At 41.0% G+C, this 18,556-nt stretch overlaps 1 protein-coding gene across 1 annotated transcript in view; it reads right to left on the bottom strand.

The window, feature by feature from the left end:
• RANBP3 (RAN binding protein 3) overlaps positions 1–18,119 on the bottom strand; it is a 35,871-nt gene extending 17,752 nt beyond the window's left edge. Inside the window, exons 1-6 of the mRNA XM_010179634.1 lie at positions 18,069–18,119; positions 15,262–15,268; positions 14,640–14,695; positions 6,940–7,143; positions 1,620–1,656; positions 1,434–1,520 (exon numbers count right to left, since the gene is read on the bottom strand). Of these exons, the coding sequence (XP_010177936.1) occupies positions 1,434–1,520; positions 1,620–1,656; positions 6,940–7,143; positions 14,640–14,695; positions 15,262–15,268; positions 18,069–18,119 (442 nt within the window). The remainder of the gene's footprint in view (positions 1–1,433; positions 1,521–1,619; positions 1,657–6,939; positions 7,144–14,639; positions 14,696–15,261; positions 15,269–18,068) is intronic.
• Between the last annotated feature and the right edge of the window lie 437 nt (positions 18,120–18,556).

Genomic DNA, 18,556 nt, shown 5'->3' with positions numbered 1-18,556 from the left:
CCCTACACTTGAGAGAAACATAACCCCACAATAAACTTAGAGTTTTGGAAAGTTAAAGATTTTCTGCAAACCAAGGCCAACAATTACTGTCAGCAATATTCAAAGAAGCCTTTATGGAAGTTGCAATTCCAATCAAAGCTGTCACTGCTTCACAACATCACACAACAGAGGAGAACAAGGGAGTCAAACAGGGAATAAGTGACCATACCCAGTGCATTGGCCATGCAGATGCTGTGAAAGTATACTGAGTCCTGACACATCCAGTATTTAACCATAAAGAGAGCCAAATAAATTGTTTTCCTCCACTTCCTAACAAATGTTAGGATTAACCAAAATATGAGATTTTAGATATTCTAATCTCAAAAGATAAAGGCATAACAGACTAGAGGAGCTAGTGATTACAGAGAACCTAGAAACATAATGCCCAATAAATAAGAAAGCTCCTAACAGACTATACAAATTCTGTTATCCTAACAGAAAACCTTCAGACAAAAAAAACCCACCCTATTCATTATTTTTGTGCAGTGTTCTTTTATGAGGAGTGATGGGCAAGCAGACAGCAGCAACACCGGTTCCCTGTGCCATAATCAACAGGGCTGTCCCCTGAAAACCCGCTAAGCTGCACACCAGAAAATCAGGATCTGAAGGAGAAGGGATTCTGGCAGCATGAAATGAGAACACCGTGCCTATAAAATAGCAGCAACTACATTTTAAATTCCATCGTCACTTATTTCTTTAAAATTAAAAGCAAAGTAGCTGTTTTCATCTTTTAGTCACCCTTCCTGAATGTGCTGTATGTCACAGGAATATTTTTCCTGTTCTCTCCTTCACTGCTTTTCTCATCTCCTTTACTTCAACCAAGATGAGAGAAACAAAGCATCAGTGTTTCCAAACATGCCCCAGGCACAGATATATCTTAAGACAGTTCTCAACCAAAGCTGAAACATTCTGGACTGTACACACAAACAGGTAGTGTTTGCCAGGTGAAAATGTTGCTGGAATGCACCGAATCCTCTGCACTTTAAAAGGAATAGGAGAAAAGGAAAGGACTAAACCAACTTAAGCACAACCTGGGACTTAGAAGCTTTGCCTGGCAGAGTAACTATGAAAAAGGGTGGATTTATATAAACATTAAGCAGTGACTTGATCACAACAAATCAAAAAGGTTTATGGTAAATTCTTCAATTTAACAGCATAAGATTAAAAGCTGAAACTACAAATATATATAAACTTACAGACAGAAGAAATTTTGAAAAGAAACCTATTGACTCCTTTGGGCTTCAGAGTTTGCTAACACAGACCACAGAAAAAGGCAGAGTACATGGTTGCTGTGGTCTAAACCAAAGCACAGCAGACAGTAATGAGACTGCTGACATGACTGAAAAATTCTAAGGAACCCCACCTCTCACACATGATACTGTAAAAACGCTTACCTGACTGAGAAGGAGGGAACTGAGTTAGGGATGAAGTTCTCTCACGCTTTACAGGTGGACAGTAGTTCCCATCCTCTCGATCAGATTCTGCAGGAAAACAGTAATTATAGAAATTAATTATAGAAAATGCACAAAATCCTGGAGATATATACTTGTGGTTTTTAATCATACAGTCAAGTCCCTTACCATCTCCATCTTCTGGACTTGATCCATCTGCTGATCTCTGAAATCAGATGACAATGATAAAACAAAAATCACATACTGAACATTTCAATCTCTTTGGATAAATCAAAATGCTTTAATCATCAGTTTGGAGATTGTTTTCTTTACTGTCAATGATATACACCCATGGCAAAGCACAATTTTTATGACATACATGTAGGCATACTGAGTTTCAGCTAAATACTATTTAATAAGATTAATTAAAGTTATTTAATTTACAAATAAGATACCTGAAGAATCATATCCAAGCACTAACATCCCTAGAGACTAAGCAACAACTGTTACAATTTTCTATATATTGAAAACATGAATGTGACAATTTTCAAATTTGGTTTGATTTTAAAAATATCATTGAAGTTTTAAACTCATCATGACCATACCCATTATTTGGGAGTTCATTCCAAAGCACTTTTCCTAATTAATGTAGATGGCATCGGTCCCTTCAACGAAAGGACAGCACTGGAGGAACATCTTTCAAAGCATGCTCTAAACCAGTACTATGAGATTGTCACAGCAATTGGCAATGGACAGTCCCTGGCATCTCCCACAGCACCAAGAACAAGACAGGAAGCATCACAGACTACAAATGGTCATAATATTAAAAGTCTTTGAACAGAAGTCTCACATCTTCTCTGATGATTTCTAGGTCTCTCTCCTACTTGCTCTGCCAGGTCCTCATCTGATAATTTCCCTTGCTCCTGCAAATCCCAATCCCATGATAAATTCCTTTCACCACGCACGGTGACCAGGGCAGCATCAGCACCCCCATCTCATCACAACACCTCCTGACACGCTGGACCTTCCCCAGGTCCAACGCTCCCTTTCCTCCCACTGCTGCCCTAGGACATAAGGTCACACACCTCGCCTTCAGGGCTCACTGCAGAGCTTGGGGGACCTGTGGAGGGACAGCCCCTCACAGACAAAGCCCATGTTGGCCCCAGAGCTCATCCTGCCTCACTGCAACTGGTCACACTGGTATGAAGAACAGGCAGAGACACGAGGACCCAGCAACACAACAGGACTTGCTAGGGCTGCACAGGTCTATAATCTGAAATACACACCCTGGGTACAGAACACCAGAAAGTACAAAACTTTCTATGTGGCACTGCTCATATTTAGAATCTAGATACTGTCTGTATTTCACTCAATGTAAATAAAAAGCCATTTACACTGCATTTCATCTATGCAGTTAAGTTTAAGAGGTTTTCTAGTTTGTTTTACATGAATAGAAAAGTATAGCTACTTCACTAGCATCCCAGTCAAGGACTTCTGAAACCCTTAGCATAGGGAATGAAAAGCTATTGACAGTTCTGAAACACACACATCTATCAGCCCAATCCCACACTGTATTTGATGATCCATGCTTTGTCTACATAACTGGTCAAGTACTCCACTTATCAGGCATCTCCCTTGCCAACATACACCGGTTTCCCAAAAGATAAGGCTAAAGTAGAAAATCATTGTCACCTATCTGCTTCAAGAATCGGCATCTGAAGTCAGAAGAAAAAAGAAAATCTATTTTACATAGAAAGTGTTGTCATATATCAGCAATTTGTTTCAATTTTTAGCAAAACACCTGAAAGCAGAAGAAAATAATTTAGTACAGTACTGCATTAATGAAACTGCAGATCTCTATGTGCAGAAATCCTTAAAAGCCAACACATGATTTCCCCATGAATTTCAAAAACTTCTTAAGCTGTTACTGATATGTGCTGTATTCTCAATGCTCAAGTAACACAGCCCAAAAAAAGGTGAAACCTGTATAGCACAAGCTTCAAACTATCACATCATGGTCATTTCATCAGCTGATGCAAGCACAACTCAATATACCATCACAGCATCTAGTAGGCCAGGAGCATCAACACCCAAAACCAACTCTGTAACCTGCTGAGGATCTGCTCTCTCCAAATTATTTCCATGCTTCCCAGTCCAAGAGTTCTAGGAGATTAAAGCTCTGCAAGTGCCCACACGACGAGCGCTACAGCAGTTACTGACGTTGCCAACCCCAGTCAAAGCAGATGCTGCACAGAAGTAGAAAAGGACTTTCCCTTTCTCTCAAATGTATTTTTCCTACATAGGCATCGAAATATCTGGATCATTTGGTACACTACCTCCATCTACCCATTCAATACCTCCATCCATACCCATTCACACACTGCGTGCACTGTCAAGTTATTGCCTGGGGAGGTTGGGACAGGCCTTGCAAAAAACTCCTACCAGAAAAATGTAACAACAGGTTTAAATGTTCCATAGACTCGGGAATTCAAAGGTCAGACAAGAAAAATGCCATAGTCCCTTAGGTTGATCCCCAAGCACAGACAGGCCAGAGAGCCTCACTTATGCCTGCCTCAGTACTGAAACTCCTGTCTGAGCATTTAAGATATCCAGGTTCAGTTTTCTCAATTCGCTCTTACAGATGTTGAAAAATATTCCTAAATCCTTCATCTTTTGAAGAAAGGCTTTCAAGAAAACAAAGCTGTGTGCACCTGATGAAGCCAGATGTCCCACATCTCCTTCCTAGGTGATGATATGGAAGAACCTGCAGTGAGGAGTCAAATGCTTGAGGAAGCAAGAAGTTCTCTCCCTTCCCATCTGCCTCTGCCCACAGAGGAGTCTCCACACTTCTCGGGATCCTTGGTCAAACCTGGCGGAGTTAAAGGTAGGTGGCACAGGGCTGCAGGCACCCTCTGTTAGATATCCTCTGTCAGCATAAGCTTTGTTTGCATGTGTAGCCGTACTATAAAGGAAGTTACCGCCACAGCCAGAGGTTGCTTACCAGTGTTGCTCATTTGGGAGAATCTGGGGAGACCAGAGAAAACTTAGGGGGAATGCATGACAGTTTACTTGACAGACTGGAAAAAACAGCAGATTACAGTCAGTGATAATAAGCAGCAGTCCAGTCTCTCCACTGCAGGCCTCTCTTTCCAGGCTGCTCAGTCTGTACTTTAGAGCAACGGCTGTTTTACACAAGAACACTACACAGCCAGGACCACCTCATCCTGTAAGGCACCACCAAGGTGACTCAACTTCTCTCCATTCACTTCTTTGAAATCAGAAGCTGAAGAGACACTTAAACAGCAACATCAAAATCCAACCTACAATTTACTCCTCATTGAGGAACAGAAGACACCTTTCACTTACTTCCTCCTCCCCCTACTTTCAGAAGCCCAGATACAGAAAATTTCTAAATAGAGGCTCCTACAATTCTGACTCATTTCCAATTACCCAAATTACCTTTTAAAGGCTACCAACTGCTTTTTAAGTGCAAATGAAAGTAATTACCATCCCATACTGAAATAAAGTTGTTAAACTAACCAAGAACAACTTACACAAACTTCAACAGATTTGCCAGTTTTTGTTCATTCACAATAATGAGCAGAAACAGGGAAGCCAAGGGAGAATTCAGGTAAAGCAAAAAAATAAAAGGATAATGTAATCAGGTGAAATCTCTAAGAGTGCACTTACAGTGGTTGTCCTTGAAAAATACATTTAAGATGCAAAAAGTCTTATGTAAAAGGACTTCAGAGCATGGTACAGCAAGTCTGCAATCTGCACATTTATAACGTTATTCAATTGCCATGGCTGTTGCCTAAAATCTGTTTCAGAACCTCTTCAACAATGGATTCCTGCTCACACGGCAACCGCTGCTGTGGCCTAGCATGGCTTAGACATCATGGCCAGCTCTGCAAGAGCCCGTATCTCCAGCCACACTGTGTTAATGTCACAGCAAAAGTATCAAACAATACCAAGTAAACAAGAAATAGGCAGTGTCTCTTCTTCAGAACTCACTCTTAATGCGTCTGTCTCCCCCAGGGCCCAGGGAAGTTTTCATGAAACTTTCTGCTGCAGCAAAGCAGTGTGAGCACTCTGAAGATGCATCCATCCACCTTCTGTATATTTTTCAAGATAAGAGACTGTTTTACTCTGAGAAACAGGGATAATTTGAACAACACTTGCCAGTGCATATGAGAGTGTTACATGCCTATTCTGAGCACTGTATTATTCCATAAATTCAAGTGAACAGCATAAAGTTCAAGGATGCGCAGACACCTGTTGTGTACAGCCAAGAATTCCCGCATACATTCCCTAACTGTAATTTTGGTTCTTAAATTTCTTCCAGACCTGAGTTAACTGAGGTAAGATTTTCTGCTGTTTAAGAACAAGTCGAAGATAACGACCACTTGCTGCAGTTTTCCTGAAAGTCTGGTTAATACAGATCTCTTGGCCAGTTCTAGTAACACTGGCAATTTCAAATAGCAAAAACCTGACATAGAAGTCTGTGACTACATTTACTAGCTATATTCAATATTAACCCTTGAAAACTTTAACCTTAAAAACAATTGAAATAGAAAGTATTTCTGCAGCAGATCATCCAACAACACCTGACAGTCTGGGCACCAAAAGGTCCCTGACCTACAGCTGTTTGTACCTCCTCATGATGATCCATTCAGCACCGAGTTTACTTGAAATGGTCTATTCTTGGGGGGGAAAAGAATACTAGTGCAAGAGAAGGGTGCAGGTACTGCGTGGAACAGCCTTACAGGCAAAGATCTATCGAACAGCACACGATGTGTGTGTGATCACCATGAGCAGTGACATTCACCTGCACCAAGGAAAGAGTCCATCATCCAGAAAGATTACAAACACTTAAAACTGCTCTGAATTATACAGTAGCAGGCATTTAGTCATCTAACCTTTCAAAAATTATTTTGCTGCACCATCAGTAGAAAAATCTTAAGAGCACTGACAGCTTTTCCTACCTCAAGGAACTGATGGGTTCCCTCCCAAGTACCTCAATTCAAAGTTCTTTTTTAGCATCTTTCTTGCTGTTTTTAATCTGTTAAGTACATTACAGGTTGGCATGACAAGCTCCTGTTTATATCTGGAAGAAACAGAGCTTTAGCTGCTAACTTTGTCAAGCTGCAGTATCATGGCTCAGAGAGAATAAACAATCTTCCTCTAACTGTTTGAAGCAAATCCCTCATATTTACCCACTTTCTCACTCATTTAGAAGAGCTCTTATCCTTAGCAAACACACAGTTCACATCCTAAATTTTAAAATTAATACTTGATGTGTCTTCTATAATTACACCCACTAGGGAGTCCCAAACAAGTTTCATTTCTGCTAATTAAAACACCTTAGAGGGGCCCAACACTCAATATCAAACAATCAGACAGTGAGTGAGCTGCACTCCCTGAAGTTCACAGTAACAGGTTCCTCCTAGAAGGGACTTCTCTCTTCAGTCCCCTGGGCAGTAGAAGTACTTGGTAGGTTCACACTTACCCCTGCCAGTTCTTGTTGAATAGGAGCAAGATGGGCTCCAGCAGCAGGACTCAGGGCAGTGCTGGCTGAGGCCACAGTGGGAGCAGGGTGCTCAGAGACGTGCTCACCAGCTGACGCTCTGTGACCCAGACCATGGTGGGGAGGCTCAAGCTCTCCCTGGGGGTCCTCGCCTGAATCCAACAAAGCTTTTTGCTCTGCAGGGGACTGGGAGCAAAAAAGACAACGTCTCTTCAGTGCAAGGCTGCAAGATGAGAGAGCAGTTGGCCTAGCGAGAGGATCTGCGAATCGCAGTTTAAGTTCCACTGCTTTCACAGTAAGGCAGGAGTTGCCTGCTGCTGAGACACCAGTTAGAATACGCGCAAACCAGGCAGCAGAACCTGCTGACTGAATTAGCTTCCCCTCCCCACAAAAATCATCAGTTGGAGCAAATGCACTGTTTTTGAAAGTCAGATAAAAATTTGTGTCCCCAGCAAAGGAGCGTTTTGCCAGGCACGGGGTTGCTGGGGGTAATTCCTTCTCTAAACACCTGAAGAACAGCGATTGCTTCTACCCCCAGACTCAAACATAAGAATTAGACCATTACTGTCAGTAACTGTCCTTCACTGCTTCTTCAGACCACATTTGAGGGAGGTGGGGTGATTACAAGATTCTCCACAGAAATTCATTAATATAACATTCCCAGAAGACACAATCCCTTCATATTCATGCCATGGTGAATTATCTGAAGAGCAGTGCCAATGTTTTCTTTTGTAAATTAAAAGGTTTGCAGATGTATTTCAAGGAGGGAGGTGACAGGATAGCTAGCACACACTAATGGGATTTGATATCTGCTCAACTTCTGCCACAGACTCTTTACATTTCTTCAGATCATTTAACGCTGCAGGTCATCACTTGCAGAACAAAAATTAAGCATTAACATATTCTGCACATGTCTGAAGAATAAAAAGTTAAAAAGATTTTGAGCCTGAATAACTTTATTGTGATAAAGGGCTAAATTACAGTCCATGGATAATAAACAGGCCAAGGACGTTCTCCCTACTGCGATCTGTGGGCCAGGCCTCCTGGTGTCTCACGGTGGAGTATCTGGAAAATCATGCAGCCAGGCAAAGATGTCTCTAAGCAGCACATAACTGGGGCTCGCTCTAAGAAAGCATTCAGAGTAAACAGCAACCTCAAAAATAAACAGCAGCTTTTAGATCTTCAGGGCGCAAATTTCTGCAGCTGTAGCTTGGCCTGTTATCAAACCGAAGCAATTACAAGAGACAGCAATAGACGCAATTTCATCAGTGGGTTCCTTGCATTTCAGTGAAGTTACTCAAGTTAAAGTTAAATAAATTACTATTGTTAAGGCTCAAAATAATAAAAAATTATTTAATGGGGATAACATTATGTCAGGTAAAGCTGGGGAAGCCAGATTTTTATATTCTCAAAATTTTCTCATTTTAATATGAGGCTGTTACTAACAGACCCAAACACCAGCATAAAATCCCACAGAATGAGAGAGAAGAGTTAAAAAAGCCTCTTGTTTGTCACCAAAAATTAAACCAAGACTAGCACTCGGCTATTCTGACCTCTTTGGCTCAGAACAGCATGCAAAGGCTAACTGGAACTGGTCACAGCGTGTGCAACATATGTATGGTATGCATGTATAAAGACACCTCAGTCCTCCACCCAACCTTCTATACCCATTACTGCTACTACCACAGACCCAGTCCAGCTGTGGTGCAGCCGATGGAGACAACCCTGCCCCCATTCACACAGCCTTTGGAGAACCTGTGGGGGAACAGGACCCTAAAAACCAGAGTGGGAAAAATGCTGAAAGCTATAACCAGAACAGTATGAGGGAATGAGGATGGGGGAAACCATCCTTGTCAACAGCCCAAAGGAATCTCCTGATGGGCTCACCATCACCAGGATGATCACCAGGCCCCCCTCAGAGGACCATGCGGATGGTGGTAGCTCACATGCTCAGGTACAGAAAAATTCAAAGAAAAAATATGGAGCCTCATGAGCAACTTATGCTGACTTGTAGCTACAGATCATAAAACTGCCAATAATGCAAGAGCATCCAAAGCCCACTTGTGCTGTATACTTAAAGTGTGGAAATGACAAATTATTTTGCAAGTAATTCATACCAATGCAGTTTAGAATACTTCCAAGTAGGCTAAGTACACATGCATCAGTTTTCAGTAAATCTTGTAATATGAGGCAAGTATTTTTAAAAAGTGAAATAAGCAAGGTAACCTAGCACCAATTTGACTTCTACCCTAAGCAAAACCGGAACATGTGCTCCAAGACTCAGGAAAGAAACCCAAAATAGCAACTATTGCCAATCACTACTCGCACACAGAAAAATCTGATACCAAGATGAGAATTTCTTGACCAGGTCAATACATAAAATTTTATTTAAAAAAAATGAATGTATTAAATGGATCCGAAAGTACTGCAAGTTTCATAATTTTGTGAACAGCATGTGGTTTAAGTCATGGAAGACAAAACCAACAAAGGCCTCATGGATGTGTCACACCAGAACTGCTCCAGACAGAAGTGTGTTCAGCTGTTCTCAAAAACACACATCCAAAGAAAACTGCAAGCTCTTGAAATTCATTTCAGTCTTCAGTCATGCTGGCTACTGAAGGTGTTTTCTAATCTCTCTACTTCACAAATTCTAATCTTGGTTCTTGATCAAAGTGAAGAACAGTTCATTCTCTTCATTTCTCCTGCAATGTTTTATGTCTGTGATGATTGGTCCCTCCTTGAGCTCCTCTTCTCTGGAGGAACCATTCCTTGTAAGGACAGTTCTGGGAGAACTTGGCTCTTGTTTCTTAAACATTAATGCAAAGATCAATGGAGAGATTAATAATGTTAGGAAGCCACCTACACAAACTCACCTTGTTCAGCCAGATCCAAGAACATCCATTTTATTAAAACAAAAATAACACACCTAGACTAAATAAGTTAAACTGTACTTGGAGATTTCACTTCCTCTGCATTGCAGGAAATAAGGAGGGATTTGAAGAAATACATAAAAGTTAAGATTAACACGATGCCAAAACCACCAAATGTAGGCAAGGAAATAATACTGCTTTTTCATAAAGACTGGCACAAACGCTCTCGGGTCAGTTTTTCCTCCCAATTCCAAGTTGTGCTATTTATGCCTCCTTTCCTCATCTTCCCCCAACTAGCACCAATATCCAATGGCCCAAAAAGACGACTTATGGTCTATCTTTTCACAACCTTTTCCTGTTTATAGTGGAGGAAAACTCCTGTTGGTGTCCTCAGCAGCTTTTGCCATTACCAGCCTCTCCTTACTCCAAGCTTTGCCTTGCACAACTGTCCTCTCCAAGTACATTTATGATTGTTTTTCTAAGTGCAGCAATATAGCAAAATATTCACAGTTATGAACTCATAAGCATTAATTTTAACTCTAAGTTACTATTGACTTACAACAGTTCAATTGGGTTTCCCTAACAAAACCACTTCAGCTGTGTAACAATACCAAGAGCCTGGAAAATGAGATACAGTTGTTTCTCCCTACACAAGTTACTTACAGAGTTCTTTCTGCCACCATCCTAAAGCTACAAGTCATGCCCATGGCATGAACATTTTCTGATCATCCACCTCCTCAAATCACTGAAACCCAGACACTTCCAAATCACACTACATCAAACCAGGACTTCAACCAATCCCAACTTTGTGTATCATATAATACAGCTCTCTCTTTTCTAAACTCACCACAGCTCACACTTGCAGAAGGACACCACTTTAAAAGCAGTTTTGGATTGTTTCTCTACAACACTACTGGTTAGATTTGTTTGAGCTATTATACCTGCTTAAAGACTTGTAAATGCAAGAAAGATTTCAGAATACTTTGACCTCAGAAATGTACGTTATAAAAGTTAACTTAATAAAATGACTTCAAGTAACCTATGGACAAAAACTGTCATGGAACAGTTTTATGGCAGAAGTTAAAATTAGTTCCAGAGCAGAACGGCAAGTCTAACAAGCAACAAAAATTAATCATAGAAAAAGCTGCATCTATCAATTGAAACTTTGAATTCAAAAAGTGCCATAAAAGCACATTATAGTTCATGTGTTAGTTATCCGGATAGACAATAGGGAAACAGCGATATTCTATGCTTAACATAGTGAGGTTAGGACTTCACGTTGCTTTCAGATCTCAACAGCTATCACTCTTCCTAAGCTGGTGGAATTTTCCAACTAGTGTCAGCAGCAGAGGCTCTGCTTGTCAGGAAAATGAATGGCAGTGTATGAAGAACACAGTTCTTGCAAATGTGAATGGTAGCATCCAACTATCTCTATTTCACACATTGTCAAAATAGTTCAAAGAGTTAAGGAGATATGAAAATAATGAAAATGGACACTCACTCTAAAAATGTGGAAACAGCCAGCTTCACATCCACCATTAATTAACATCTGTAATGAAAATCAGAACAGACTAATTCTGTCTCTTTAACTGCAAAAGAAAACAACCAGAACCTCTGTACTGAAAGTAAAATTAACAGGCATCACTCCAAGCACCACGTACTCTTGGTCCCTTCTAAATAAACATGCCAGACTGCATGTTCTGATGTTTTACTAAACTGTGCACAACCTTAGCTGGAACAACAGGTTAAAGAGTTTGTTTCCAGATGAGTATGCATTTTGTCCTACAACATGCTGGATATTTTCCAACTTCTAATGGAGAAGCAGACATCTGAAACCTCATAAACACAAACTTTGGCAGAGATTTCTACAAAAATAATGTTCTTTAACTTAATAGTAAACAAGGTTAGCTCCAGAAAAGTCAGTTAAGACCACTAACAGCATCAACCCAGCCCCAATACTGAGAGGGCCTGAACACAGTGCAACAAAATAATCCTGCTCAGGATGTCCTGTTTGATGCAGAAGAGCACAAGCCGAACATCCAAATAATCATCAGGGACAGTTTACTGAACACACAATACGATGCCTTCTCCTCTCAGCTCACTGTCAGATTGCTGTGCTGCTGCTGAAAAGCCTCTGTGAACACTTGGTTACAGCTCCAGAATAAAGCCAACCTGACTAGACAGACATTTTGCTAAATTAAAATTGTCATTTACATAGAGAATTTACATATTTTAGAGGTGTGTTATTTGTCAACTATTTTGAAGTTACTTTTGTATTTCCTTCAAAACACTGCTCTAAGAAAAACTGCTGTTACTAGATTTTTCTCGTTAACTTCAGTAAGGATAATCTTTTGCAGCAGGCAATGCACTTACCCAGACACTTTGTATGGACACAGTAACAGAGTTAACATTTAACTGTAACACTCAGCCGTTAAGTCTTTTCCAAAAATACAGTGAAAGGTCTCAACCAGTGTGTAACCCCAGCCATGTTTTCTTGATTAAGTTGATTAAAGCGACACTCAGCTGGCCTGAACACCAGGTTCTGATATACACAGCATATATTAAGTGGCTGTTACTTATGGCTGACTTTATTACTATTGTATAAACATTTCAAAAACCCCACCTACTGGCACAAGCAACAAGCAGGCTTTGGCCCTTTATTCAACAAAATGATGAGCAGCACAGCACTGACACTTCTCCCCAGTCTCAAATACACACAATATAAGGGACTAAAATGATTAACCACCCCTCCCCCTTTTTAAGAAAATAATACATCTCCACCCATGACACAGCTTAACATAAACATTTATGTTTGTTACTAGATGTATTACACTTTGGAAACTGGCAACCAAGTGAGAGATGCCACTGGCAGACTCTTCATGATCTGCTTCAAGGAACAAGCCTTGTCCCCCAGCCAAGCAAGAGCTACTCCATACTGACCACAGCCAGCCCCCTCGAGCATCAACACCACCTCGTATTTAGATCCATTCCTAACTCATTTCTAACCCCTGTGCCTTCAAGATGCTTGGCTCACCCTCAGGCCTTGTCACACACAGTCCCCTCCACCTCACTCCCCAGCAGAGGTGCCACAGATCTGTCCTACAGCCCAACACTGGAGGTGCACACTCTGTGCAGGAACAGGAGGTACAACGTGGTGGAATTTGAGAACGCAAGACCCATCAGCTTGGCACTGAAGGACAAGCCAGCAAAGAAAGGACACAGGACCACGTTGCTCTGCTTGGGCTGCACGTGGCTCTGATCACTGCTTCCAGACTCACTGTGGAAGCACTGGCAGGCTGAAGGACACCTGGGCAGAAAACTCACCATGGTGCAACTCAGAAGGGGCTTCAGCAACAGCCTAAGCAACAGCGGGCGATTGGGAGCTGTTGCCCAGAAGGAAACAACCTGATCCAATCTGACAGCACAAACACTAGCGCTCCCTTCATTCCAGGGTACACGTAAATTGTCACTGGAAAAAATGTAATTGGAAGAAACGTCTCAAAAGTATTTACTCTAAGATGCAGTTAATTTGATCAGCTAACATGAGAAGAACGGCAGATTTAAATCCTTTCCAAGCTGACAAAAGCTTTCAAGCTCCTGCTGAGGAGTATGCCTACTAAACCCGTGAGAAAGCTCGAGTCCGGTACTTGTTCCAAACCAAAGAAAAGCTACTAACTGCAAAGTGGTTGAGTATTTCTATTCAGACATTTGAGATTATTTTCTGATTGCACAGATAATATAACAGCCCAGTGATTCAACAAAGAGTGTATCGTGTACATGAGTACATTTCTCTTGGTTCCCACCAGCTTCAGCTGAAAAAAGGGTAACTTTGATTCTGTGTTTTTGTTTCTGGGGGGTTTTCCCCAGGTGTTAACAGCTTTTACTATTAACCAGGCAGAATTAAATACCACTATATATTGAGATTCTTATCAATTTCACTGAAAACATTTTTACTATATAAGAAACTGGAAGGCTTATGGTTTTAAAAATGAACAAAAAAGAAAATTGCACCCTAGCACTCATTTCTAACATTTTGTTTCACAGTGAAAAGGAATGCAAACTACACTGCACTCCACACGGTCATGGTTTTCCATTGCAACTATTTCAGTGTAATAGCAATTTCACCAAAGGGAAGGTCCTGCTCCTTCCTTCAACTCTCATTTCCCTCTTGGGCTCTACTCCTCCTGCAGCCACAGAATGGGTTGTGCCAGCCTTGGTTCAACACAAGCTCACCCACGGGCACCTTCCAGGAGATCATGGCACAGCTTCGCCCCACCTCAACACTGGGCAACTGCTACCACAGACCCAAAAGGCAGCGGACAAGAACACATGGCAGAGGTAGAAAGACAGGTGAGGGAACAGGATCACCATTTTCTGAGGTAACTAGACACTTCCCAGCTGACTAACCAAAGATAGGAGATACACTTAAACACACTGAGGTGAAAAGCAATCATCTAGACCATGGGATTTCTTCACTGTGTCTTAACTCTATTATCAGAAAAAGTAGTATTATAGTTTTATCATACAACTGTCAGTGCTCCTTTGCCACCTGTTCCTTTCAAGATACAGCTTTGAAGATATTTTTCTCCTAGATTTGGTCCATCTTCTGTCAGAAGAGGTACCCGTTTCATGCCACATTCATACCTCTGTCCAGTTTTAGCCCTCCGGTATCTCTTCACCCTGTGCCCATTAATAATGTTAATGATCTATTATTCATCTTCAAAACAATACAAACTGCTTCTCACCGTGGAATGGGTCAGGGCTACAGAATAAAACAGAAATAAAAATCCCAGCATATCAGCATCTCCTTACCTTCTGTGCTTTGTCCTTCTGAAATACAAAGACAGGTGGAGCAATGGCAGGTTTTTCTGTAAAAAGAGAAATTGTTCGTTTTTCCACATTCATTATTGACCAATATGAAAACGTTACGTTCTATGATGCTTTTACCAACAATGAACCCCTAAACCAGTTACTTCTCAGTTATACAAACTGTTTCCACCAGGTCCTGGTAAAACACAATTGTTAAGGACTTGATCTTCAAAAGGAAAAAGGAGTGTTTTAAGAAATCTGTTCCAAGAAATTTTTAAGAAAACAGAAATAAGCTTCCCTGAGAGATTAACAAACTGATACACCTTGTGCACGAGTTATATTTGAAGGGAAATTGCACATACACTATGCAGTCAGCAACCCTCATACACATTTATAGGGCTAAAGATGGGTACAATATTTAAGTCTGTTTCCAGAGCAAAACTGCTGTGAAACAATGGGATCCAGAGAGCTGTATTTTGGCTGATTTCTTCACGAAAGTTCCATCTTTACAATTATTCATTCTTACAAACAAGACTAGACATTTTAGGAAATAAAGTTTCTAAAAACTTCTACAACTTGAAAGGCTACCATAAAAGAGAAATATAAAGCCATCAAGAAGAATTACCTTGCACCTGAAAAAAAAAGACAGTATCACAAAATGTTCCCTAAGTCAGTTGCAGCATCAGTAAAGCACTTGGGTCAGCAAAGCACTTGAGTCAGCATACAAGGAAAGAGGGATGAGACTGCTCATTTGAGAGCTGCTATTAGATCAGTTTTGGTGAAAAAGTGAAACTTTACCTGACAAACACAAAGATTATAACAATTATTCCAAGAACTCTATGCATTTATATGTCAGGGTGGAAAAGCCTCTTTCCACTCTTCAGTGGCTCTAATTCAGAGGGATAACCCAGCAAAAATACTACAGGACTGATTTTGCAAGACTGCTGTAAGTTGTTCCACAAAAGGTAAAATTAATCTCAAAATAAAGCTCCTTACTGCAGCATCTGTCTGCTCTTTTTTCCCTTTATTTTCAAAGTTCTTCTATCCATCAAATACTGCTGACTCTTAAAAATGCTTATTAGTGAGAGCAATGCAGACAATCTGTTTCAAAAGTGAAAAATAATCTACTAACTAACAAAGGTAATGCACAAAGATTTAACTGCTATACAATTTGTTGAACCAAGCCATGGAACCCTTTTGGTTCCTCAGCCTCAGCACAACCTGCCTGTGAGATGCGCTGCTCCCCAAGCTTTCCATCCTTTACTCCAAAGTGGTGTTCATGTCTTTACAGCACGTTTAGTATGCCTCAGTATTCATTATTGCTGAATTACAGCAACAAGTAGCATGCATTCTACCAAACTACTTTCATCCAGTCAATAAAATGCGGTATCGGTGTCCTTCCCTTTCGGGATCTGTCAGAAAGCACTCGATTGTGCAATGCACAACACACAAGAGACTTCTGTACCAAATTCCACAGATACCAAAGAGGACCGGACAGAAAAAAACCCTATGCAGTGCTTAATGAAGGACTGAAGTACTGAGAAGGAAGAAAGCAAACAATAAAAAAGCAGACCCAACAACAATGCAAAGTGCAGAGGAAGCATGGGATGGCTGGCAAAAGAAGAGAACTGGGAGCCAAAGAAACTGATGCAAAAGAACAGGACAAAATAGCAGATGAGTGTGGTGATGGAAAACTGAGTACTCTGAAAAAAAGAACAGGGATGCCAGGAACAAGAGAAAGCTCACAGAGGTAAATAAAATATAGGATGGAAGAACCAAGGAAGAAAATGGAGTGAAAAAAAAATCAAATATTAGAGATCATGTCCAGCTACAGCAAATGAGACTGGGAAGAGTAGCCAGTAAAGCAAGCTATGATCAGTCCTGTTAGCCAAGGGGGAAGAGACAACACTTGTGCAACGTAAGAGAGTTTCTACCCACTGAAGGAACACAGTCCTCCAGCACTCGAGATGAAGGAATCTCACCATTACTCTTGCTGGTTGTGGGACAAACTGACACGATGGCATCTGGCAGGAGTGTCCAGGAGACAGCAGGCACTCATGCTACCACCGACACCAGTGCTGGGCCAGGCACGTTCTGCACTGGGGAAAACTCCTTCACCATGTCCTTTCTAAAGGCCACAGTGCTGGAAATGCTTTCATAATTCTAGCCCAGGGCAAGAAGGGATCACTGCATTGTTTAATCTGACTAACTTCATTAAACACTGCATATTTTTGAGTCTTACTGTTTCAGGGAAACATTTTTGAATGCATCAATTATTGAAGACATTAAAAGCAAAGTATTATTGCCTTCAACCATCCATTTTAAACACTTGATAAAAGAACTCCAGTGCCAAATTTCCCATTCAAATGTCTGTCTTCAGCTCTCAATTTTGATTCTTAGTTATGCTTTTTGAACACATTTCTAATAGATAAAGAACTCTCTAGTATTTAATGTTTTTCCTGAGAAAGCACTTACACAAGCCATGTTTTCAACTAACCACCACAACAGATTTTCTTTCTGTAGAACAGAAATGCATACGTTACGTAGTTGTAGGGGTTTTTCCCCACGTGGTGGGCAGAGCAGCTTATTAAGTGCACCTCCAAAACAAGAATTACTCTGTCGTTTGTACCAGTCAACAGCAGAGGCAGGTCATGTTCTCACATAGCAAGCGTGCTTCTCTTCCACCAAGGTGTCTGAAGGACGACTGACAGTAAAATGGACCTGTCAGGTCCACAGAACTGTCACCAAGTTAAAGAGAAAATAAAGCAGGATGAAGGATGGAAAAAAACCCACTCAATCTTCAACTTCAGGTACGACACATGTAAAAGAACATGAGATCTTCTCTTTCATCTAAGATACGAAGAGACACAGCATACTTAATTATTGTGGAACAGACTGTTTTTCTCCAGACAAGAAGGCAAAACAAGGAGCTGGAGATGCAGAAACAATGTCAATTTTCTAACCAAGTTAGTCTCAGTAAAGGTGTTCTGAGAGAGCCCAAGCACATACAAAGGAAAGCGGACTTTCAAGTAATTACTGTCAGAGACCATAAGATCCCAATCTGAAGATCTGGAGCTTGCACAAACCACTTGGTTTCTTCTGAATGGCGGCAGGCTGTCAAACCAGTCTGAAAAGTGGCTGAATCCACAGAACTTCTTCCTGCAGTTTATTCACAAGTTTCAGACTTTTCAATCTGCATTAATTACAAAAACCTCAAGAGCTGGCTTTCACAAGCTACATTCCTTTTTCACTGTCAAGTCACTAACGAGCAGTACATGTCCTATGTGCTGTCAGAAAAATATATGTACTCTTAAACCTAACTCAGTTTGCTTTGCAAGTCTTGGAAACCAAAACACAGAAGCAGAAAATACTACCTCATGGCTCAGGCAGAGGTATCTTCAAGTCACATACTATTTAATGTAAGAATTTTACCTCAGATACATGATTACTTGTAGCTGTATCAAACTCTGCAATGTCAACCATGTTTCCTACAACTAGACAAAACGGCCTTGCTCTACCCCTCCACCCATTCACACCAGTGCAGCCACAGCAGCTGGTGGAACCTCTAGCAGCCACAGGAGTTATTTTTGCAGTACGAAGTTTTAAGTCTCCACTGCAGAATGAAATGACCCATTACTGAAAAATACAACAGGTATTTTGAGTGTATAGATGCAAAAACTATGCCCTTTCTTCATCCATCTCTCAAGGCCACATAAGTGAAAATAAAAGACAAGTTACAACTGCATTAAAATGGGAGGGGGGGGAACCCGGTATACCTCAGAGGCACAGTTCTCTGTATAATTACCAGGCTCACAGAGTAAACGCCATGGCAAAGTCGCAACTAAGGCCAAGAAAGCATTATTCTTTGCCACCAAGAAGCATCCAGGGAAGTGAGCCTTTGCTTAGAACCGAAGAAGCAA

This window comes from Mesitornis unicolor, unplaced genomic scaffold (assembly GCF_000695765.1).
Source record: "Mesitornis unicolor isolate BGI_N332 unplaced genomic scaffold, ASM69576v1 scaffold26742, whole genome shotgun sequence".
NCBI lineage: Eukaryota > Metazoa > Chordata > Aves > Mesitornithiformes > Mesitornithidae > Mesitornis > Mesitornis unicolor.
Note: the sequence above shows the minus strand (reverse complement) of the source record. Positions and strands in the feature narration are given on the sequence as shown.